Raw genomic sequence first — 24,898 nt, 5'->3', positions numbered from 1 at the left:
TAAACCCTATCTACACCTTCACGTGGTGACCACTGGGAGCTCTTTCTTAACGAATAGCTGTAGACAGAGAAAGATGAAGGCGAGTCTCCCGCACCTTAAGACGGGACAAGTTGTATCAACTGGTAGGGCTAACAACCTTACGAAGTCACGGAGGAAGCCTTCGACTGAATTGACAACAGAACGAGGAACCCGGCAACGACAACGGAATAATGATTTGCGTATTTCCTCAAGGAACATGCGCTCCCCGTACAGAGATGGAGCTGCCAAGCAGCTAGCCGATACCCTGTCCCAATATAGGGATGATGTGAAAGCGTTGCGTTGGAGTCAGTTTAAGGTAGCTTCGTCAGTGCACTCCAAATGGAGAAGCCCATCGCGAAAACCTTGATTATTAAATTTTGGCTTCGTTCCAGGCTCCAGCATTTTTTTTCATAGGGAACCTCTTGGAACAACCTAGTCGTCCATGGGAATTCTGGGGTTTTGAAGGCGCAGCATTAGACAAGCTTGTCATCATCCATTCGGATCTTCGGCAACTAGATGCGAGCGACCGGTCTCCTGGGAATCTTGTCGTAAGGGACGACATTGAGCTTCATGCCCTCACGCACGAACCGAGAAAGTCCCTAGAGTTTTGGTCCTCGCAAGCGCACGGACCACCTGAGAGGAATCAAAGCAGGGCATGTATTCCGTGTGTTTGCCTTCGGTGTCCAGGAGATGCTCAATAACCATCTCCGACAGCTTGGCCTCGACACTGGTCCACACCTCTGGCACTAGTTTGCCGCTAGCGGAATTACCATCCACCAGCGCCAGACGCAAGTGGCTCCTGGCCACGTTGCTGAAGGGTTTCGCAATTCGTGGCTCGTCGGCTGGCTTTTGCTGCGTACTTTTCTTCAGATGTTGCATAGCGTTCGAGCTCTTGCCCACTTTGTTCCGCTTGTGATCTTCCTCGACCTTCTGGTACTAGCTCTTGAGCAGGACACCAGTGCACCTCCGCTTCTTTGTCGGTTTCCGGCAACCGACGTTCTTGCCGGTTCTCACTTTTGAGGAATTCCTCCGGCGTACACCTGGTACTACATCTTTTTTGAAAGAGGTAAATGCCACGAATTACAAAAGACTAGCTCGGCAATTTTTATAATGCTCTATTTCAAGTAAGTGCTACTAGCTACCAGTATAACGATATTTGAGGCTTTTAGCCAATCCGCAAGCTTTAAACTCTATTACTATCTCCTAAGAATGAAAGATACTCCTGAAATAATTCCAGAAGATACTTTCTTAATTTATATCCTGGACGCCGAATTATCTTCTTTCCTCTAAAGTCTTTGATATCCTCAACAGATTTTTTAGATGTAATTATTTGTTGAAATAAGGCTTACATTACTATCTGCACTTTTGTGTAAGCTATTGAAAGCTGTTAGGACGATTTTTTTATATAATTTGGGGTCTCAATTTCACAACTTTTTATTTGTTTTCATGACATCTTGATATTTTCAAGTTTTCAATTTATTCATGGCTGTTTTAAGAACGGGGATTCCCCTACAGGTATTTTCAACCCCGACTATGCATAGTGCGGTTATCCAGCAAACTATGTAGTAATATGACTAAAATCCAATATTTTGGTATAAGGTCTCCCTCGTAAGGTATCAATTCAACCCGAATCACAAGGACAATTCAATAAAATTAACAGTTAACAGGTGTCTTTAACTTTGTTGATCCCTCTCCAGTTACCCAATCCCAACACCACTTAACGAATCCACTAGGCTACTCTGCACACCTTAATGCTTTTCATCGATCAAATTCCAATCTACCTTCGAAATATCTTCATCCAGATGCCACTCTGGGCGTATAGTCTTGTTGTTGTTGCTAATCCCATGTTTGTACCTGTCTTCGCTGTCCAATCTGTCGCCACTCAGTTCCGAGGAATGTCGTCCGTCGTGTGTGTACAATTCCATAACTCATACGATTCTGCATAATTGGTGAAAAAAAGTGATTTAGTGGAGTTTCTTGTCGATGTCGCGAGTGTACACAATGTGCTAGGAAGCTGTTCGGTGCAGAAGAAAATCACTTTCCGATGAAAAATGGCATTCTTATGTCCGGTGCGAATACGTCGTGGCAAGAAGAAAAAATGTAAGATATCAAAGAGTTCTTAGATGGTTTCTTTGAGTGGTTGAGCGTATTCTGTGAAGTGACCATGCATCTGCAAGGAAATCTGAGCCAGGCGGATTTTAAATCAGCCAATACTGAAAAATGCCCAAGGAAGACCCACCCCACCAGTGCAACTTCTGCAATGGAACTCCACAGCGGACCCTGGCCGCAACTGGGTCGATGACATTCGTTTACGGCGTATCACTTTTCCAATAAAATATGATAATGTAATTCTTATCGGCGTTCTGAATACGCCAATTTTGTAGGTCATCACGGCAAACTGCACATGGAATAGTTTCGGGGAAAATCTCATCTCCGATATGGCATACGGAGCTGTTTACGCACTTGGAAGACCTGTCAGATTGGTTATCTGTACCTTATTAGCATAACAACAAGATGGAATAATGGATTCTCAAATTTCCCTGTCAAAAGAATTAACAATAACTTATGGTTATGCTATTTCCTTAACAAAGCAAGAACTCAAAACGAAAGACTTAAGCGAGTAACCTAGAAAATCTTATCATAGGATTTTTGGTGAAAGAACGACCATTTCCAACTATTTGCTCTAAGAAACTGGTCTTTAATGCTATCGGGGAGGTATTTTACCCTAAGAAATACTTAATAGATGATTGCTAAACATCTTTTCCCATTATTTTAACCCTGTAGACTGCGGGAAAATACTTCGATACAATTTTCTAAATTTGATGATGTGCTTCTCCACCGTTTGATTTATTATTACGGAATTAATAACAACTTTTTTAATAAAAAGCGAAGACGAGTTCACAGCTTCGTACCAGAGCAGGAGCAACTCGTCAGACGCTGCCTCACCTGTATATAATCCGTAAATCCGTCAATATTTTGGGAAAAAGCTTGACCAGAGCTGAAAATATTATGTTTGAGGAGTGATCCTAAGTCCGCATCCACTTAATATCGGACAAGAAGGAGTAAGTTGCTCCCCATTTGTTTTGGTCCGATATTAAGTGGATGCGGACTTGGATCCTTCAATCTTCTTCTTTTTCTTCAGCCTTTGTCCCGTTCACAAGCGGGGACGGCTCGTCGTGATCGGTTTCGCCATTTGGCTCTATCGAATGCCTGATCTGGGTGCAATCTCGAGGCTTTCAAATCCCCATCCAGCGTATCAAGCCACCGTTGCTTAGGTCTGCCTTTTGGTCGTTTACCATCGACTTCGATGTTCAGACCAATCTTGGCAAGTGAATTCTCGTTTGCACGAATTGCGTGACCATACCATCGAAGACGCCTCTCTCGCAACTTTTCCACGATCGGTGCAACCCCATAACGATCGCGGATATCCTCATTTCGGATTGTGATCTAAACATGTGGCGCCACTAGTCCAACGTAGCATCTTCGTCTCCATTACCGCAAGACGCCGTTCATTGTCTTTTATGGTCGGCCAACACTCAGAACCATAAAGAGCGACTGGGCGGACGACATTGCGGTAAATTTTAGATTTGAAACGTTCGTTGATATATCGATCACAAAGGACACCAGTTGTGGAACGCCACTTCATCCAGGTTGCGTTAATGCGTGAAGCAATTTCATAACGCAGTTCTCCATTGGCTGATAGCGTTGACCCGAGGTATTTAAATCGCTCAGTTCTGGGCAGATCACTGCCACTGACAGTGATTGTGCCTGTTTCGTGGGGATCGGTCGTCAAAAATTCAGTTTTGTTTAAATTCAATCTGAGACCGTGTTGCATGAGGCGATCATTCCATTTTTGAACAAGTTTCTCGAGATCATTTTTGCTATCAGATGCTAGGAAAACATCATCTGCATAAAGCAGTGTGTAGGGCGTTGGACGTTGGATATCCCGTGTGACGGTGTCCATAACAAGGACAAAGAGGAGTGGTGAGAGGGCACTTCCTTGATGAACACCAACAGAGACACGAAGCGGTTTTGATACACCCGCCATACTTCGAACTTTACTTTTCGGATCGTGGCAGAGCAATTGAACCCAGCGCACGAGTTCTTCTGGCACGAAGTGTTGTCGTAAAGCATACCAGATGAGTTCGTGTGGTACACGGTCAAACGCTTTTTCTAGATCCAGAAAGGCAATGTAAAGAGGGCGATGCTTCTCACGGTGTTTCTCCATGAGTAACCGCGCAGCGTGTATTGCGTCAGTAGTTCCGCAATTCTTGACAAATCCGGCTTGATTCACGGTTATTTCAACGATTTCGCGAATACGGTTGTCAAGAATGCGTTCAAAAATCTTCATGGTATGCGAAAGTAACCGGATCGGACGGTAATTTGAACATTCTGCTGGGCTACCTTTCTTTTTCCATATTGGAACAGTGGTACTTTCTTGCCAGTCAGATGGTGTTCTTCCTTCCTGAATAACCCGGTTAAAGAATTCACTGAGCCACAGTGTTGGGTCCCAGCTCTTCGCTTTCCAGAGCTCAGATGCGATGTCGTCAAGTCCTGTTGCTTTCCCCGATTTCATTTGTTTTATTGCCTCCTCGACTTTAGTTGCGCAGTGGAACTGCTCCAAATGTCGGCAATGATTGTGGAAGTGGAGCATGAGCAAATTCTTCAATTGAAATCTGCTCGAAGTATTCTCGCCATCTATCCGTTGTGGCTCGACGGTTGGTAAGCAAAGTACCGTTCTTGTCATTAACACAACAGAAGTGTTCGATATCCTGTGTGCGTTCATCACGGCTTTTAGCAAGTCGATACAGATCTCTCTCGCCATCCCGAGTGTCCAGTTTATCGTAAAGATTTTTGAAATGGTTCGCTCGGGTGACAGCGACCGCTTTCTTTGCTTCCCGGTTGGCATTTTTATAAATTTGCCAATTAGCAGGTGTTTTATCGTCGAGAAATTTGTGGTAGAGGCGTTTCTTTTCACGGATTGTCATTTCAACATCATCATTCCAAAGCTAAGTATCTCGGTTGATGTACCGCTTACCCGGCTTGGTGACCCCGAGGGTTGCAGAGGCCGCTTTGTGGATCGTGTCTTTTATTTGGTTCCATGATTCTTCCACATTCGTAATGGTTGGCAATCGTATGAGTGAGACCGTTTCTTCTTTCTTCTCACCAAATCGCCGCCATTTAATGCGCGGCGGGCCAGTGCGTTCCTCACGCTGTTTTATCGGTGGCTTAATTCGCAGGACGGCAATCAACGGCCGATGTTGAGGTGCGGTAGTCTCATAGGGAACGACTTTGCAATCAGTGACAGTGGTAAAATGTTGGCGTCTTATGAGAATATAGTCGATTTGCGTTTTATTGTTCCCACTATAAAATGTGGGAAGATGAGACAATCGTTTGATGAACCATGTATTCAAAAGTACAAGGTCATGGGTGTCCGCAAAATCGATTATACCGCTCGCCACCTTCATTGCGCGCTCCGAACCCCTTTCCCCCATGGCACCTGTTACCGTCCGCCTTTTCATCCACATGACCATTAAGGTCGCCGGCAATGATTATGTAATCTTCAGCAGGCACGTGACAAATCTTTTCATCGAGAAGTTGCCAGAAGGCATCTTTCTCGGCATCAGGTTGACCTGTCTGTGGTGCATACGCGGTGAAAAAGTGAATAGTGCGATCAGCTGATATAATGGTGAGCTTCATCAGCCGATCATCAAATCGTTCGACTTCTTTAATGGCATCACGGAAATCCTCTGAGATGGTAATGCCAACACCATATTGAGTGTGTGGGTTACCAAAATAGAGAAGTTTGTAGCCATTTTTACCGCGTTCTCGTTCAATGTCGCAGCTTTTGGCACCAGACCATCGGGTTTCTTGCAGAGCGCAGATGTCAATGCACCTTTTCCGAAGGGCTCGTGCGAGTTCCTCCGTCTTTCCAGTTAAGGTACCAACATTTAGCGTGCAGACACGTATTTGTTTTGTTCGTTGTGTGCGGACTAACTTGCTTACTTCCTGACGCCGTCCATGCGTCAAGAACCCTTGCCCATTTCTCGACAGGACCGGGGCCCGTCCTGCCGCGTCAACTGAGGTGGACGCCCTAGCATTTCTCCGAGGCTTGTGACTCAATCCGATCATCATGTTTGTAACGACATTGTATGCATTTTCTTGGTCGACCTGTCGCGGGGCCTGTCACCAAGAGAGATCAGGTAGGATTTAGCATAGTAGAATAACTCCAACTATACTCTATTTATCTCTTTCCCTGATCTCAGCATTTTATTTTTGTTTTATTGAGGATAGTACAGAGTACGTTGCCTCAAACCCTCCTCCTTTACCTGGGCTTGGGACCAGCATACTATGTTAATAGCATGGCGGAGTTCTTGGATCCTTCAATCCTGAATATATTTTCAGCTCTGGCCAAGCTTTGGCGCAAAATATGGGCGGATTTACGCTCAATATTATTTGTAGTCATATCATGTCTACGAATTATATAAAGTGAGCATTTTACATCTATGAACCGCTTCGTTCACACTTCTCCAAGGCAGAGCTAAGGCAGCATCTGACGAGTTGCCTCTGCCCTGATACGAAATCGTGAAGCCATCTTCGTTATTTATTTTTCAAGCTCGGGTTGCTAAACCCAAACGAGGGGTCCGTGGACCTATAAAAGAAGGAGTAAGTTGGTCCCCATTTGGTGTGGTCCGACATCAAGTGCATGCGGGCTTAGGATCCATCAAACTGCAAACAAAATATTTTTAATACTTTTTTCGCACAGCTTGATTTTATTTCCCCGTCCAAATACGATGCAATCATGGAAGTTGGCAGAAAATCCCTATACTGTCACTGTCGTTGTCAGTTTATGGAAATCCGTTTGACATCCCCCAAATTTTGCCTCCGTTGGCAGAAACGATGCTACCCTACTATACAAATTGTTTCACGCCGTGGATATTCTACGCGTTAATGCATCATCGCACTCTTCGATGGCTCCTCAAAGAGAGAACTTTGATTTTGTTTGTATATATATTTAGAGAACCATTAGATCAAGGTCCATGACCTGATGAGAGAGCAAATACATGTCATCGACATGATCAAGGTTTTTGAAGACAAAGGGCATAGTCCATTGACCCCCTATGAGACAGATGAACTCACGATCACCGCTGTAATGTCGTACTCATGTATTTACAGAATGGCACGTTGTAATCTGGAAATGTGTCCTCTTCGGAGGTTTTGAAACCGAGCAGGAGTGCTCTAGTGCCACCTGATAAAATTTGCTATTAGCTCTTATTATCTGAGTTATCACAATCTCGGGAGTTGCCAGTTTTTACCTAATGCCTAGTGCCGGGCATTTAGGCTCGGACGATCCTACCTACTTAAACGATAAAGGGCGGTGCCCGGTGCTACGTCAGTGAGAGAATCCGTCGAGAACTCCCCGCAACATCGAGCACGCATGCAGAATGGTGTACTTCTGCGTGGTTGGAACCAGACTGTGTGAGAGTCCCAGGACATCAAGGGAAGCCGTGAGGGATTTAAGTACAATACCTGTAGCTGACAATATTATGGGAACTACAACCGCCTACTCAAGACGCCAGATTTCTTTGATTTCCCGAGCCACTGGCTCATAGTTCACCTTCTTCTTCATGTATTTCCGTTTGATGTTGCTCTTATGGGGGATAGCAACATCAATTATATACGCGGAGTGCCCCATCTTGTCAACTAACAGTACGTCAGGTTTGTTATGTGGTATGTGTATGAAAGGTTTTGATGGATAACCTTTACATACAGCATTATACCTGATAATGTATTGCACCGATGTCATAACAGTTCAGCCAGAAATGAAATGGTCCAACGACGAACCTAACATTCTGCACTGGTCGTCCTGCACCCGTTCTTTTATGATAAGCTTTTTATAAGCTCGCCGTCCTGGCACACATGAACCCCTCCGTCTCAACAAAGAGCTCCCCAGCACACAGCCTATTCTATTCGACAAATGCAAATCGACAAATGGCTGTCAAAGACAATTCACATGTTTACCGTGCATTGCCTTCGACTTCCATTCATCGATCCACTCTTGGTCCGACTTCACCTCACTCAGAGGATTGAAAGATCGATCCTTCAAGTTAAGTGGAATCAACCCACAGTCTACTTTACAGACAGCCACATGCAAGGGACTCGCCTGCTCTTTGCTGTAAAAATAAGCGCGCAGTGAGTCGACTTGGCGGAGATGTTGTGCCCCCACGTCAACCACGCCCCTACCTCCGATGTCACGAAGGGATAGCGAATATATTCAACGCGCTTATTTTATTCTTCCCCGAGAGATACGATTTCAGTACCAGCTTTTCACGTCGCAGGAGTTCGGACAGCAGAGCATCCTTCATATCACCATCTCGAACCTGAGTGCAGAATTTCTAGGTTTATGTAGAAGTCTTTCTCGGTCGTAGCTTGGAAGTGGAGGTCACCAATGCTACGTCCAGCATGCGGCTTGTGATCAACTTTGTGGATGGCTTCGATTCGACACTTGTCTAATCCAAACTCCATCCGAATATCACGGCTGAACATGTTTATTATTCGCAACAGACTTCTAAGATGGTCGCCAGTACCAGCATACAGCTTGATGTCATCTAAGTACATCAAGCGTGTCAGTTCGCACTTAGAGCCTAGGCCATACTTTATTGCGCAAAACCATACAAAACCAAAGGGTACTCAACGAATCGTCCTGGAAGATGCCCCTCCATATGTGGATGGGCTCTGAATTATTAGCACCCTGAGATGTACGCACTGATAAGGTGGAATGCCACCCCCCCCCCTCCCCCCCATGACTGTCGCCAAAAACGTTATTAGTTTGAAATCAATACGATACAGATGTAGGACATCGATTAGCCTGGTATGCAGGACGCTATCGAAAGCCTTGGCATAATCGACATAGCAACTAAAGAGGTTTCTTTGTCTCTAGTCGCTTGTCCTACAACTACCGAGTCGATAATAAGTTGCTCTTTGCAACCCCTTGACCCAACTCGGCAGCCCTTCTAATCCTCGGACAGAATGTTGGTCTCGAGGTGCGCCCTGGACCCTTCCACTAACAATGGACGCTATGAATTTGTAGAGGGTTGGTTAGCAAGTAATCGCTCTTGTGTCTGCGAGGTTCTGCACCTATTCTTCTTAGTGAGGAATGGTAGAAATTCCTCCGAGTGACTAATAACATAATTTATGCTACGTACCAACCGACTGTGTATACCGGTAAATTTCTTACACCAGAAATTCTGCGCTGGTTCCTCGCTTAAGTTGCATTCTGGATACGTATGGAGTGACTTTCGCTATATCGTCGTAACCGGCTGCATACGACAGAAAGTTTCTACTTTAGTGGGTCCAGAATTTCAACTACGGGTGTTTCACTGAGGATGACATAGTTTCGGTAAACCCTCTGCACTTTATTTCTCACCCGTCTGCTGGCATTATCAGAGCTGATTTGAATCAGTTTAGCAAAGCCCCGCCTTAGTGAATTCCGTCGACATTCCAGACGAATTTTCCATGGTGGATCTCTTCGGCCACTCAAGCCAATAATGCGAAAACGAATCTTCTGACTGCGCAATCTGCAAGCCGAAACTGCACCACAATACACAAGTGATTGCAGTTGCAGCAGTGGCATGTCAGCACACAGTCGAGATGCAATCTCATCATTGATTTGGGATAGAATTCTCGGTGAAAATGCATAGAATCTGGGATACAAAGGATCCATTTCCGAGAATTATATACACGCTCTTTGGAATTTCTCCCAAATCTCAGCTGGACGGCGAGTACTGAAACTGTTGCCTGCAGTGCGGCGTGGTGTTGTTGATGCCGCCGCCTTTACCCCCATCGACTCTCGATCACCAGTTTCTTGATGGTGGCCGGAATTGTGTCGCTGCGAGTCATAAAGCGGTACTGGTCTACGACTCACTGCACAGTCACGTGCGCGAATTACGGGAAACGCTTGACGAATCTCTGGTATAACAAGGGACTGGACCATTTATAGAACAAGTTACTCCCTCTGTTTGTGTGGTCCACGGACCCCACTGTCTTGAGCTAGTTAAGAAAGCGGTGAATTAAGATTTCGTCTAGGGCAGAGGCAACTCATCAGACGCTGCTTCGGCCGACTTAGGTCTGAACTTATAAGGCGGGTTTTCGTTTAATATAATTCACACCTATGACGTTTTCTCCAGAGGTTGTTCAGCGTCCGCGCGCTTGCCCACTCTGTTTTTGTTCGAGCTCCTCTTGAGACTGATTGCGTTTGAGAGCGGTGTCGTCTGCCAGGCGTTTGCTGTTATATTCCTCAACAATCGCCTGGTATTTGGCGAGGACCTTTTTATTTCGCTCGTCAACAGTACCGGCCTCCTTATTCTTAGTAATCTTGCTGAGAATATGTATAGCCTTTTGGTACTGGCTCTTGAGCAGGACTCCAGTGGGTTTTCAGTTCTTACCCGGTTTCCGGTAACTGGCACTCTTGTCAAGATCCCCCGACGTCGACGGTTTCGGATTATGAGTACTATGTCTACTACCTATATACAGCTTGACGGCAGTGGATTCCAAACCGAAAATCATTAGTCCATCTGCCACCTCGCTCCAGGAGGTCCCTGCGGTTGGTTTCAGCACAGCGGTGCTACGACTGGCACTGATTGTACTGCTGTCGACGGCTATTGTCTCCTGACGCGTAGTAATGATTGACGTATGATGCGCCACTAAGGGGTAAAATTATTCGGATCACGACCTCTTTCTAAAGCCCCTAGAAGTCAGACGATCTCTCTAACCAACAAGCCGAATACCATACTGTCTAGCATAATCTGCTACTGCTGGACTAGGACGTGCGCAAGAGCTGCAGATATGGACGGTGTTGACTCTTGCCCTTTCAAAACTACCTCCTGAGCAGTTCATGGAAACACGGTTTGCCAGACTTACCCTCAATTTCCCAGCTTTATAATTAAGATGCTATGGCTGATGAGGCTACAAAATATGTATAAAAGTTCGATAGGAATTTGATCCCAGGTGGGAGCAATACCTGCAGACCATATCCCAATAAGCGCGACCATCCTACGCTCTCATCAAATTAGGCTGTAAGCAACCTTGTTATTCGACTACTAACTTTTGCTCTTTCCCTCTCTTTTTCAGCTTCAAATGGCGACATCGATAAGGATTTATCACGGCCTGGTAGCGGACTTGGCCTCAATCATGGCATGGGAAGGATAACCGGTTCAGCAAGTATAGAGACCCTAGTGCGCGTTGGCATCGAAAAGGAACATGGTCTTAGCCCGGATTCCAAAATGGTCGTCTTGCACGACTTCACACCATGCGTTGATGACGAACTTGAAGTTAAACGAGGACAAATTGTTAATATACTCTACCGTGAAAATGACTGGGTGTACGTGATAGGGCAAGATACTCGACAAGAAGGTTTCATCCCCTATTCATATTGTGCGCCATACAACACCCAGTTGGCTGACATGGCAATCAAGAAGAAATTGCCACGCGATCAGAGTATACCAAATGACTTAACGGACGGGGTCACAGACGGGGCACCGGAGCTTATCGATGAGACTGGTACTGTAGGCTTGGGAACAATAGGATCGGGAGGTGGTGGAGGAGGTGGTAGCGGAAGTGGTGGACTGCAATCCCCCCTGAAGCATTCACAAGCGAGTTTGAGTTCAGAGCCTGATTTCTTGCCTTTTGCCAAAGATCCTAGTGGTCGTTATATAGTCCTGTACACATTTATAGCTCGAGATGAGAACGATGTTTCGGTGGAACGAGGAGAGTTTGTAACAGTTTTAAATCGTGAGGATCCAGATTGGTTCTGGATCGTCCGGAGTGACGGTCAAGAAGGGTTCATTCCGTCCGGATTTGTCTATCCTGCGGACAATGTCCTTCAGTCGAAAAGTCTTGCACAGTCATCAATCCAGAATAATTCGAATAACAATCAAGCAAATACGATAGCAAATAACAACGTAACCACTGCCACAAATCATACTAATTCTAATGGTACTAATCAGAATACAACAATGAATTCCGCGAATAATGTAAATCAAGGAAATAGTTGTACGCAGCAACCGCAGCAGATGGTTGGGGCTGATGATTTGAGATATCACGGAACCGAGTTGGTTATGCTGTATGATTATAAGGTAACTCTCGTCCTTATTTTTCAGATATATGCTTCTTAAATACTAGGTTAACCTAGTTTCCTTTAAAATAATGTGGTCCTTTTTCCCATCTATAGGCTCAAGCACCGGATGATCTTTCTGTGAGGCGGGGCGATTGGATCTATGCTGATTTAAATAATCAAACCGTTGATGGTTGGCTTTGGGCATACGCTCCGAAAACTAGGAAATATGGCTTCATCCCCAAAGCATACGCTAGACCGCCAGCTATGACAAGTTTATGAAAAAAGTGAAATTCTCGTGGCTATAAAACGTACTGTACAATTATTGAAATAGGATCGCTAAAACAAAGTGAACAAAAATAAATTATGAAGAACAAACAACTAAGCTGTAAACTACATCGAATGGGCACTGATTTATTTTTATTATATTTTTTTTTTAAACCCGAAAGAATATACTATTTTTATAAAATGAAATAAAAAACTACTTTTTATAGACTGGATTCTCCCACATAGTAAGTAACAACAACGGTGTTATTTAAGCGAAAAGAAATTTAACAAGTTTAACGAATTGTAGGTTAGGTGTTAACCGGATGGCTGCTTCAGTTCCACAGGTCGATACGTACGACGTTGTCAAACATCTCGCACCCCTGGTGGTGAGCGCGGCAACCTCCGATCGGCATTGTACTCCCTCCCAAGTGACATTCCAATATTGGGTGTCACGATGAACGGACGTGCTTCCTGCTTGGCGGATACGTCCTTGTGCCGACGGGGGAGAATTGATAGGGCTATGTAACCGTCATTGCTGAAGCACGCGTCGATGGGCTCACCCGAGGTAGAGTGAAGTGGACACTCGAGGACTGCTTGGGTAACATTCTCCAATGACGGTTTCAGCTCGGCTTCCGCTACCGCGAACTCTGGCTTGAGTCTCTCGGTAGACACCTTAGCTGAAGGACTTTATGTGGTGCAGAGTAGGGCGTCGACAGAGGCTTTCGCACGGCATCCACGCGCAGATAGACGTGAGTGCATGTGCTAAGTTTTCTCTGTCGTTCCCTGTCGATTTCGATGGTCTTCGGTACCGGGGGGGTTTCACGCATAACGTTGCGCAGATTGGTAAGAAACTCGTAGGGGCCCGTTGATTCATTACTGGAAACGATGAATTCTCCTGGGAACGACAGGATAGCTTCGTAAAGCATATCCGCCCACGAAGCGTGCAGGTCCTCCTTGCAGATAATACGGAGTTCCAATAGAAAGGTGGGCAGTATGTCTGTTCAGGTAGGGTTTTGCCTATGCCATACCACTGTGACCTTAAGTGTGCGATGCAAACGTTCGATAATTCCGTTTGACGCGGGGTGATAAGGCGACGTCCTGGTCCTAGAGCATCCGATGAAGTTTGCTAGCGACTTGAAGAAGGCCGACTCGAATTGAGTGCCCTGGTCGATTGGAATGATACGAGGTATTCCGTAGCGGTCTGGTCAGCCATTGAAATCGCCTCAGGCCATTTAATGAATCGGTCAATTACAGTCAAGCAATACCTGAATTATTATTAATACCTGAAACCTTGTGAAACAGTCAAGGGACTTAGATATCTAGATGGGCGTGTTGAAAACGCTCATTGGGTACCAGAAACGGCTGGAGCAGGTTCGTGGGTGTCGAGAGATCTTCGAACGCTGGCATAGTATAAAAGCAGCAAATACAGACGTCCCTTTTCATTCTAGTCCATACGAACTTCTTTGCGATGGTTTTGTACGTGGGACGGCTGTTCGGATGCGTTTGGAGATGGAAGAGGTTGAATATTTTCCTGCGTAACGATACGGGGACGAAGGTGCGCAAACATCCAAAAGATACATCGCAGACGATCTGCTTGTCTGAAGCGCAGCGTTTGCATATCACCTTCAGGGATGTGATGTTGTCGCGAAACAGGTTCCGTAGCTCCGTGTCCAGAGGTTGCTCATAGGGCAGCTCATCTTCGCTGATGAAGGCAGGCATTTCGATGGTTTCGATAAAGGAGAGTGCATCTGCTACTTCGTTGCTTGAGCCAGGAATGAAACGGCGTCGGCTAGGCTGTTTCTGCATCCTTCGAAGGCATCCCCGGCTTCTGGCGTCCACGCGATGACGGTGTCGCCTCCCTTCTTGGTCTTTGCGAAGTATTTTGAATTCAATTATATTCAAACACACCGAACGGTGCAGTGACCGTTGCTTTGGGGAAATCCCTTTCGACGACAGGCATTTGATGGATGGTCTTTAACAAGTCGATTCTGGAAAACACATGTTTGCTAGCAAGTGTGACATCCTCGATGTGTTGCATCGGATATTTGTCAGAGGTGGTCACAGCATTGAGGCGGCGGTAGCCTCCGCAGGGGCGCCAGGAATCGTCTTTCTTTTGCACGAGGTGTAGGGGGCTTTCTCAGGGACTTTTGGAAGATCGGCAGGGTTTTGAATGAAGTGCTCTAACACACTTCAAGACGCTGACCCTATCTGGATTATTGTGCCAAAGATTATTATTATTATGATTATCCAACACATGCCTGGAAAAGACAAATTTGTTGCGAATGTTCTGCCTCGAATCTCGGGGGTCACAGTAACCGCCGCGGTCGACTATCCGGCAATCGCCGAGGCACGAAAAGACCCAGAGCTTCAAAGCCTGAAGGCAAACTCCAAATACAAATTCAAGGAATTTCCTATTTTCGGCCCAGACTCTTATTTACTCTGCGAGACCTTACATAAGAGACCCCGGTCGCTTTTCGCAGGGAAGTATTTAAAGGAATACACGATCTTGCGCATCCAGGCATCGGGACGACAAACCGGTTAGTCAATGACAAATGCTTCTGGTCGTCCATGAACAAGGACGTAAACTCTTGAGCTAGACAGTGCATCGCGTGCCAAAAGTGCAAGGTCAAAAATCACGTTCAAAAGGAAGTAGGTGTATTCTTTAGGTCAACCAAGTACTCGCACGGATTCAGAGTTTACGTGGTGGCCTGAAGCAATACTTCTATTTGATATTACCACATAATCATGTGTCGAGGACCTCTGCCGAGAATAGATTCCGCGCTTTGGTATTCCAACCGTCATCATCACGGACCAGGGATTGCAAAGCTCCTTGGCTTCAAACGACATAGAACTACTGCATACCATCCACAGGCCAATGGTATGCTGAAACGTTGGTACCGGACGCTTAAGGCCACCTTAATGACTCGCGACGATCCGTCGTGGTCGAGGTCAGCCCAACAAGAGGAGTTCACGGACCCGCGAGATGGTGTACGGAGAGAATATGCGCCTCTCCGCCGACCCTGTGCTGGACATCAAAGCAAGGTTAAGCGACTCAGGAATGCTGCGTCTGCTCAGAAGTTGCGACTGACTCCACCTTCCCGACACACGTCAACGAAGACGTGTTCACAGGTCCTCATTCGGGTGGACGCTCTTCGGAGGCCACGCCCAGGGACCTCGAGACGTATTCAAAAGTCCTTATTCGGGTGGATGCTCCTCGCAGACCACTGCAACCCCTTTTTAGTTCTAGAACGAGTTGAGCACTCGTCGTTCGAGGCGGGCCCAAGTGGGTGCCCTTGTCGAGGCTGAAGGTGGCAGGCGCTTCGAAAAAACGCTTGCGAAACGTCACTTTATTCCGGTAACGCCCATTGGCGGCATCACGCGGACGGTTTGCTTTGCTGAACCCGCGCAGTTTCAGCTGGGCGCAAATTTGAACGCCGCCGCGAATTCTTCTCTGCCGACGCATTGAACGACCGTGGAAACAGCTCACGGCCTGACACCAGATCGAGGCGTGGAATGTCAGGATGACAAAGACTCTCTCTCAAGTCCCGTCCGCCGACTAAGGTGTTTCAAAAAGATATTAAAAAAGGAAAAACAGAATTTCTTATTAATTTACATTGGGGGGAAACATAGCCCCCAAAGGATGTTGGTTGCATGGTCCACGCTGTCGGTGAAAACAATCGCATACACCACGTAATTCATAACCCTGGAATGGCTAGCGAGTTAGTAGTCCTGGTAATATTAGGCAGAGGGATCGGACGGTGAGGGGTTCCCTGAACTAGGAACAACTCCCTTACTCCCCTCTCCTCCCGTTGGTGAAAGGAATTCCCTGACTTGAAGGCTCCCAAAGCCGGGAGAGCGGGAAGGCTAGCCCGAAGTAATGTGTCAAACGGTTCCAGGCTAGTTCTCTGATGACAGGGAGGTGTTTAGTTGGTAGTCCGCCAGCGTGCTGTTGCGGGAGTCCAACACTCTGTGCGTAAACGCATTCACCTACCTTACTCCCAAAAAAAAAAAAGCGCTTGCCGACTATAAAAGACAATAAACGTCACCTCGCGATAAGAGAGACAAAGATGTCACGTTGGACTAGTGGTGTAACACGCCATGATCACATCTTAAATGAAGACATGTGCAAACGACATGGGGTTGCACCAATCGCGAGAAAGTCGTCTTCAATGATGTGCGCATGTAATTCTCGCTGATAAGGACTCATTTGCCATATGATTCGATAGGTAATGACCAAAAGGTTGGCCGAAACAACGGTGGCTTGATACGTGGGATGGTGATTTGAGAGCCTCTGGAGTCCATCCGGATCCAGCTAACCCCGCTTCTGGACACGACAGAGGCTGAAGAAGAAGGAATAAACAAAACAACCGAGATCCACTTAAATTCTAGTTTATTCACGTCTGTATGTATCAAAACCAATTAACTGAATAACTTATTATTATTCTTTTCCTAGGATAAAAACTAACTAATAAACTCGATCGATAAGACTATTATCCTGAGGCTTCGCCTGCATCTGATTGATTTGCTGATGATAGTGGCGCATCATTTGGCCTGGACGTCGAGGTGGTGCCAAATATTCGAACATACTTTGCGTATGTTGTGATAACATTTTGCTCAAATCGCATGGCATCGGATCTGTCCAGAAGAAGTCATGATTCAGGGCAGTATCAGCATCGATTCGGTGATTAGGATCCAGTTGCAGTAACTTATCGAGCAAGTCTACACCATGAGGGTCCTTAACATACGGGCGCAAACGCTCTTTCACTTTTCGCTTGTGCCCCTTCTGCAAATCGAGTGTTTTGTACAATTCCAGTTCTTCGACGCCCGGCCACACGTCGGGCGTGAATGAGCCGCACAATTGGGAAATGTAGATCAGCTGCTGCTGCTCCGTATTTCCCTGCATGATCGGTGAGCGAGTCCACATTTCAGCCATTATGCAGCCCGCTCCCCACATGTCCACGGGAGGACCATAGTTTCTGTCACCTAAAAGCAGTTCTGGCGGTCGATACCAAAGCGTAACGACCCGGTTTGTGTAGCGATTCTTTTGATCGTTCTTTGGGACACTGAAAGCTCGCGCAAGCCCAAAGTCAGCTAGTTTGAGGACGCCATATTTTGTGATGAGGACGTTGGCGGCTTTCATATCACGATGTAAAATCTGGGAATGAAGAAAACGCGTTGTATTTGGAGATTTCAATGAGAGTGGGTCACATGTTACCACCTCACCTTATTACTATGAATGTAGTAGAGTCCGTTCAGCAGTTGCTGCATAACCTTCTTTATCTCGCCTAAATTAAACTTTACATTGATGTTGGACAGAAGTCCAGCTAAATCGTGCTCGCAGAAGTCAAACACGAGGTAAAATGTGGAGCGGTACCGGTTATTTACTGTAGCCTTGGTCCTACATATTTCTATCAAATTAACGACGTTTTCATGCTTGAGTAGCTGTAAAATCCGAATTTCACGAAGTGCTGTAATGGGGAACTGTGGACAGAAAAACGGTAAAGTAAAGGTAAAAACACGCTTGGTAACATGAAGCAATCGCACCGTAAAGAACCAAAAAACTCACCCCTTCCTTCTCGTTATCCATCAAAACTTTCTTCATGGCCACAAACTTTTTAGTGGATTTCTTGTCTCTGGCTTTGAACACTTCCCTGAAAAGAGGATATATTCATTGATTTCACATGCTGCATAGCAAAAAAGGAAAATATTCACATACCCAAATGTTCCTTGTCCGATTTTAGCGACTTTTTCATATTTATTCGACTCATCACAATAGGGAAAGTCGTAATCTTCGATGTATTTTTGCTTTTCTAGAAGCGTCAGGCATCGCGATGATGACCCAGGATCGTCGCGATTTTCGCGTCCTCTTGAGGACATTTTGTTAGAAATTGTTGATTATCCTCGCACTGTATTTTAATTTAATTTAAGGGAAAACTCCAATTAGCCAAGTCGCACGATTTCACAATACACCAAGTTTGACACGACTTTTGACGTTTTATACTGTCTTATGTCAATGTAGTTCCCGGTGGGGGTAGCATATGATACTGGAAATTGAAAGCATGGGCGCGCTGTTGTAAGGATCATCAACTGTGGAGAGATTTGATTGTACGTATTTGCTGGGAAAATTCAAAAGCCTCGATTTTCATTTGTTTACAAAGTTAATGAAAATTTCTATACAGTGGGCAAAATTAAAATAATAGACACAATCGTAAGAAAGGGGAAAGCGAATAAAACAAATTGTATGTACTTATTTTTATTTTTCTTAACAAGAACGTAACGTACAGCATTTTGAATAGAATGTCGAAGAAATTCAGGAAAAGGATCAAATAAAAAAGATAAAAGCCAATTACATAACAAAATGGGGGTCTAGCAGTGCACTGCAGGACAGACTAACGCGGAACATAACTCCCTGAGGCCAACCTATCTCTCTCTGAGGATGAGTTGTCTCTCCTCTGGGACAGAGCGTAGCTTTTTAGGGGCCAAGCCTCTCGTCTACCAAGACCATTAGTGAGTGGTGACAACCACACCCTGCACGAAGTGACCCTACTATTAATAAAACCCTAAGGATCTAGACTGGGGAATCGAAAAACACCTCCCCCAATCCAGGGTGCTATGCGAACCGTGCCCTTTGGATAGTTTGCAGTCGGAGGTAACCGACTGTATTCGAACGGAGCCTCACTGATACCTGGTCGCCTCAGTAAGTAAGTTAGACCTTACCGTGCTACGAGGGGCTATGGCACGGCGGACCTCTTAACCCCCATACTCGTGGGAATCAAGTGAGTACAAAAAAAGAAAACGAAAACCAAACAAGCGGGGCCCCGTACCACACAAAAACTGGTTAATTAGGCGAATCTCCGAATTACTGAGAGCCAGGTGATTGCACCCAAGAAGGGAGAAGTTGGGACGCCAAGCAGTGGATCCAAGGTTAACATTGGTATACTGCGTGGACAACAGCCAACGAACACCACTACTCAAAAAGCAGGGACCAGCAAAAGCACGTCTGAGATAAATATAACAGACGTCAGGAGGGAGACAGGTGTCAGTGGCGCCGGTGTTAAATGGTACCTCCGCTATCTGAAGGAGGGCCTGAAAACAGAAGAGGCCCTTAAGAAGGCTCAGGACAGACCTAAGGCATCTCTACCGGAGCCGAGAAAGCGGGGAGCAACAGAGATCAGCCCGCATAAAGAGAATGCTCCCAAGAAATCCAAACCTGAACCCAAGGGGGGAGAAACTCGGGCAGGTCAGGACCATGGACAAATGTGCCTCCTTTAAACTGCAAAGGAACTATAGGAGGCAGAACATTGCTATTCTCACCGATAGCCAAGCAGCGATCAAGGGACTTAGGTCCAACGAGGTGAAGTCTAAACTGGTATGGGAATGCTTTGAGAGACTGAATACACTCGGCTCGTCCAAAAAGGTCTGGATACTTTGGGTTCCAGGCCATACTGGGTTGGAAGGCAATGAGGCAGCGGACGAAATAGCCAAGAAGGTAGCAGGGGCGCCTTTACAGGGGCCAGCACCCTTCTGTGGAATCGGAAACGGTTTCATGGCTATGAATCTAAGAAATTAAAAGGACCGGTTGAGGGAACTATACTGGGCGGGCCTACCAGGGATGGAGCAGTCCAGGGTGCTTATTGGGGGATACGAACCCATACGCACAAAGGATCGCTTAAACCTCACTAAAAAGAACCTCCGAATCATAGTGGGAATTCTCACTGGTCATTGTCGGCTGAACTATCACCTAGGAAAGCTAGGGATATCTACGGACACTGCCTGCAGGTTTTGTGAGGAGGAGGACGAAACCTGTATGCACGTCCTGGGACAGTGTCCGGCACTTGTGCAAAGTAGGTCGAGGCATCTGGGAGAACACTTAATACCAGATGCAAAGCTGGAAGATCTGGAAGTAGGGAACATACAAAGTTCCTAACGGTTATAGGCCTGCTTGCGCTACACTCGTCGAGTATGAGCGGATGCTTGCTGCTCTTGTTTTGGATGCAAGAGTACGTTGGCCGATCATAATAGGAGGCGATTTCAATGCGTGGGCTCTTGAATGGAGCAGCCAGGAACTAATGTCAGGGGACGTGTTCTCCTCGACGCATTCGCGGAGCTGGACGTGGTACTGGCGAATTTAGGGTCTTCGTACACTTTCCGGGGAAGGGGCCTGGGGTCTATAGTGGACCTGACATACGTGAGTGCCACTTTAGCCAGTAGAATCGCTTGGCATGTCAGTGAGGACTATACTCACAGCGACCACCAGGCAATCTGCATAGAGATCAAGGGCGGATAGAGCTCGAAAAAGAGTTTTCGCAGAATGCCGGGTGGTATGCTTGGCTGGACAGTGAAAGCTTTCGAGAGGGGCACGTTTTCCGCGGTGCTCAAATCCGAAATATCCCTGAATGGTACGGCTGGAGAGAAAGCCACCCAGATCACTCGATGGGTGACGGAAGCATGCGATGCTACTATGCCCAGAAGGCGATTGCTCCCCAGTAGGCAACCCAACTACTGGTGGAACACGAAATCGCAAGTTTGCGAGCCGCATGTTTTCGGGCAAGGAGGTTTTGCCAGAGGCTCAGGGGAAAACCCGGTGGCGGCGGTCGAGAGAAGGCACACAAGCAATTGCGTGGCCGCCTAAAGGAGGAGCAAAAAGAACTGCTTCAAACAGCTGTGCGACCATGCCGACATAAACCCTTGGGACGAGGCTTACAGAGTGGTGATGAAAAGGCTGCGGAAATCACCCCAGGTGACCTGTCCGCGCCTCCTGAAACAGATTGTTACCACTCTGTTCCCTCACCACGAAAATAGGGGAAGGCAAATTTTTGTCCAGCTAAATGACGGCATAATACCACCTGTAACTGTGGAGGAGCTGCGGGAAATATGTGGTAGGTTCGATGACAACAAGGCCCCAGGTTTGGATGGCATCCCCAACCGAGCTTTGAAACTGGCAGTGAAGACTAGGCCCGACCTTTTCGCCAACACCTTCGAGGCGTGCCTAAAAGAAGGAATATTCCCTGCCCAGTGGAAAAAGCAAAAGTTGGTGTTGCTTCCGAAGCCTGGCAAGCCACTTGGAAACCCAGCATCGTATCGTCCTATCTGCCTGTTGGATACAATGGGGAAGATGATGGAGAGAGTCATCTACAACAGACTTCTGCCCATCGTCGAAGCCAGCAATGGTTTGGCGGAACGCCAGTTTGGTTTCCGACGCGCCCACTCCACGGTGGACGCAATTGGCATGGTGGTAAACCTGGCAAAAGGTGCACTGATTTCTGGCGGCTGCTGTACCGTGTTGGCATTGGATGTCAAAAACGCATTCAACTCGGCCAACTGGAATAGAATTAAAGGGGCGTTGGCTGACATAGGTGTCCCCGGATACTTAGCGAATTTGGTGGAAAACTACCTCTCAGAGAGGACTCTCTGGTACGGGACGGATGAGGGCCCCAAAGAGTACATTGTCACAGCCGGGGTACCACAGGGATCGGTACTTGGTCCCCTGTTGTGGAATAATAATAATAATCGTTGGCGCAACAATCCATGTTGGATCAGGGCCTTGAAGTGTGTTAGAGCACTTCATTCAAGACCGTAACGGTACACTAGGAGGCAATGTGGTTAGCACTGCGCTCGCCCGAGATTATTACCCTGATTTGACTCAGGTACTCATTCACAGCTGAGTCGGCTGGTGTCCGACGTCAAATCACGATACAAATTCCACTGCCACCAGTGAAATTTGAACCGCGACCTTCCGTACGACAGCCTTGCGCTCTAACCACTCAGCTATGTTGTGGAATATCATGTATAATGGGGTGCTTGCTCTTCCCGTCCCAGAGGGGACTACGATTGTCGGCTTTGCTGATGACCTAGCTGCGGTTGTTGCAGCAAAACACCCAGAAGATGTGGAGGTTTACGCAACGGAAACAGTGAGAGCGGTAAAGTCCTGGCTAGAAAAGGCCGGGCTGACCTTGGCGGACGCGAAAACGGAAGCGGTCTTAATAACGAAACGCAGGAAAAATAACACTGTAAAAGTGGAGGTCGGTGGACATACGGTCGTATCAAAGCCGGCTTTCAAATACCTGGGGGTAATAATTGACACAAAGTTGAGTTTTAGGGAACACCTAGAGTATGCATGCCAAAAGGCAGCCAGTGCCACCACGGCACTTGCAAAAATGTTGCCAAATATTGGCGGGCCGAAACATTGCCGGAGGTTGGTGCTAGCCGGAGTGGTGCACTCCATCCTGCTCTACGCGTCGCCTGTGTGGGCAGAGGCGCTTGCAAACTCTCAGAGACGGAACAGGTGAACTCGGTTTACCGGCGGATGGCTTTGAGGGTTTGCAGTGCTTTTAGAACCACATCAGATGAGGCAGTATTGGTGGTGGCAGGCATGATCCCGGTTGACATTCTGGCCAAAGAAATGAGTGTCCTGTACAATGTAAGACATATGGAGGGGCATGCACAGTGTAGAAATGCGGCAAGGTCAGTGTCGCTTGATATCTGGCAACGCAGATGGGACGAGTCTACGAAAGGTCGGTGGACGAACAGGCTCATTCCCAACATTAGGGTGTGGCTTGAGCGAAAGCATGGAGAGACCAACTACCACATTACCCAGTTCCTCACGGGACACGGTGGTTGCTACAGGCAGTATCTGCACCGCTTTGGGTTGGATGATTTTCCGAACTGTCCCAGATGCGATGGCATACCGGAGGATCCAGAGCATGTGATGTTTCACTGCCCACGATTTGCGATGGAGAGAAGGAGTTTAAACCAGGTGCTGGGTAGGAGCGGGACCTCGGAGAGCTTGGTTACTGAGACGCTGGAGTCCGAGGAGAAGTGGCTTGCGGTAGGCTCCGCAATCATCCAAATGCAGGAGGAGTTGCTGAAGGAACAAAGAAGGAGGAAAGCTTCAAATAGGAGAAGGATGAGTGCCTAAGAGCAAACCTACCCCGCGAAGTAATACCTCAATGGTGGTCCCGCGGGGCTGGGGCTGGAGAGACCGGGGGTGGTTTTTAGTGGGTGTGAATTCCACACGCGCCCGCTGTAGTTCGGAGCTGCGGCGGACGTATCTCTCTAAAATTTTCCACCTCCGTGTACTATGATCAATAGGTACACTATAACCAGTAAAAGGAGCACAATAGTTCTTCAAGGACGCGGTGCGACTTTCCCTTAACAAAATAATAATAATACATAAAAAAATCTCTCCTTTCATAGGTAAAATTCAAATCTGGTCAAGGTTAAAAAATCGTAATTATAACATCGGAAACCCAAAACATGTCTAGTTAATACTTTGTATGGCGTGGGGCTGTTATGGACCGGATGGGTGGGTTATTCGGTATTCGGGGAAGGGAATATGGATACAATATAATATGTTCATACAATTTATAAAAAAAAAATCATGCAAGCGCGGAGAGACCGGATATTTGTCAAAGATGCAAGAAGTATCAAGAAAATGACCCGAAACATAACACGTGGAAAACACGCATTTGGTTATTGTTCAATTATCTAAAGGAAGACGAAGCCCCTCCACAATCCTCGGATGGGCAATATTATTGAGAACCTGTGAGATACGGTCCAAGGGTAGTATAGGTCACAAGGCGAAACGTGGATTGGTACTCACGATCGAGCATAAAACCTGGGAAATGCCTGCTGAACCAACATCAACAGCTCTACTACTAAACCCTATCTCCACCTACACGTGGTAACCGCTGGGAGCTAGCCGATACCCTGTCCCAATATAGGGCTGATGTACCAGCGTTGCGTTGGACAGGGACGGGTTCCCTGGAGAAGATTCGCTACACCACATATTATAGTGGCCATCCAGTAAACCATGTGCTCGGAGTAGGTTTCTTAGTCAGCCAAAAAATGAAAGCTGCTATTATCGGCTTTGAAAACATAAGCGAACGGCTATGCACTCTGCGTTTGTGAGGCACGTTTAGAAATATAAGCCTCATAACTACAGAGGAGACTGCAGAGTCGGAGAAGGATACCTTCTACGAGGCAGTTGAGCGGACCCTCGAAGCCTGTTCCAAGTATGATATCAAAATCATACTCGGAGATTTCAACAGTTAAGTAGGTGATTCAGGCGATACGTTGGCTCCCATAGCTTACACAGGGATACCAATGGTAACGGATTGCGCATTATCCAGTATCACACGAAATGGTTGTTGGAAGTACCTGGTTTGCGCGGAAAGCGGTTCACAAACATACGTGGGCCTCTCCAGACGGGACCACTTTCAACCAAATTGACCACGTGCTGATTGAACTCCGCCACCTTGATGAATGTCAGAACATACAGGGGGACCAATATAGACTCGGATCACTATTTCGTTGGCTTGGTGCTCCGAGCTCGAATTACGACACCACCTACAATCCCCTCTGACAATCAGGTGACAGTGAATACTAAAGCCATCCACAACACAACCCTCCGCGACACCTATAAGAGGGAAATGGATGCCGCAATAACCGCAATCAACAGAGGACCTGGAGGTGAAATATCAACAAATGATCTTCACAACC

The 24,898-nt window shown here is 46.7% G+C and overlaps 2 protein-coding genes across 2 annotated transcripts; one reads left to right on the top strand and one right to left on the bottom strand.

The window, feature by feature from the left end:
* Positions 1–1,859: 1,859 nt before the first annotated feature.
* On the top strand, positions 1,860–12,526 carry LOC119646667 (SH3 domain-containing protein Dlish). Its single transcript, XM_038047197.1, has 3 exons — positions 1,860–2,118; positions 11,149–12,152; positions 12,248–12,526. Exons 1-3 carry the CDS (start codon positions 2,070–2,072, stop codon positions 12,410–12,412), a joined length of 1,218 nt encoding a protein of 405 aa, XP_037903125.1. The 5' UTR covers positions 1,860–2,069; the 3' UTR covers positions 12,413–12,526.
* Positions 12,527–16,770: 4,244 nt separating this feature from the next.
* Positions 16,771–18,402, bottom strand: LOC119646807 (cyclin-dependent kinase 9). The gene is made up of 4 exons (XM_038047399.1): positions 18,114–18,402; positions 17,964–18,048; positions 17,621–17,878; positions 16,771–17,552 (listed from the first exon to the last, which is right to left on the bottom strand). The coding sequence occupies exons 1-4, from the start codon at positions 18,272–18,274 to the stop codon at positions 16,863–16,865; spliced, it is 1,194 nt and encodes a 397-aa protein (XP_037903327.1). The 5' UTR covers positions 18,275–18,402; the 3' UTR covers positions 16,771–16,862.
* Positions 18,403–24,898: the final 6,496 nt, after the last annotated feature.

The sequence above is a fragment of the Hermetia illucens genome, chromosome 1, assembly GCF_905115235.1.
Source record: "Hermetia illucens chromosome 1, iHerIll2.2.curated.20191125, whole genome shotgun sequence".
Taxonomy (NCBI): Eukaryota; Metazoa; Arthropoda; class Insecta; order Diptera; family Stratiomyidae; genus Hermetia; species Hermetia illucens.
Note: the sequence above shows the minus strand (reverse complement) of the source record. Positions and strands in the feature narration are given on the sequence as shown.

Bases quoted from the DNA above. Each gene is read 5' to 3' on its own strand.
- LOC119646667 (XM_038047197.1), top strand. From the start codon at position 2,070: ATGGCATTCTTATGTCCGGTGCGAATACGTCGTGGCAAGAAGAAAAAA. The intron at 2,119-11,148 runs GTAAGATATCAA...TCTCTTTTTCAG, and splicing joins TCGTGGCAAGAAGAAAAAAT to CTTCAAATGGCGACATCGAT. The intron at 12,153-12,247 runs GTAACTCTCGTC...TCCCATCTATAG, and splicing joins TTATGCTGTATGATTATAAG to GCTCAAGCACCGGATGATCT.
- LOC119646807 (XM_038047399.1), bottom strand. From the start codon at position 18,274: ATGTCCTCAAGAGGACGCGAAAATCGCGACGATCCTGGGTCATCATCG. The intron at 18,049-18,113 runs GTATGTGAATAT...TCCTCTTTTCAG, and splicing joins ATCGGACAAGGAACATTTGG to GGAAGTGTTCAAAGCCAGAG. The intron at 17,879-17,963 runs GTGAGTTTTTTG...TTCTGTCCACAG, and splicing joins TGGATAACGAGAAGGAAGGG to TTCCCCATTACAGCACTTCG.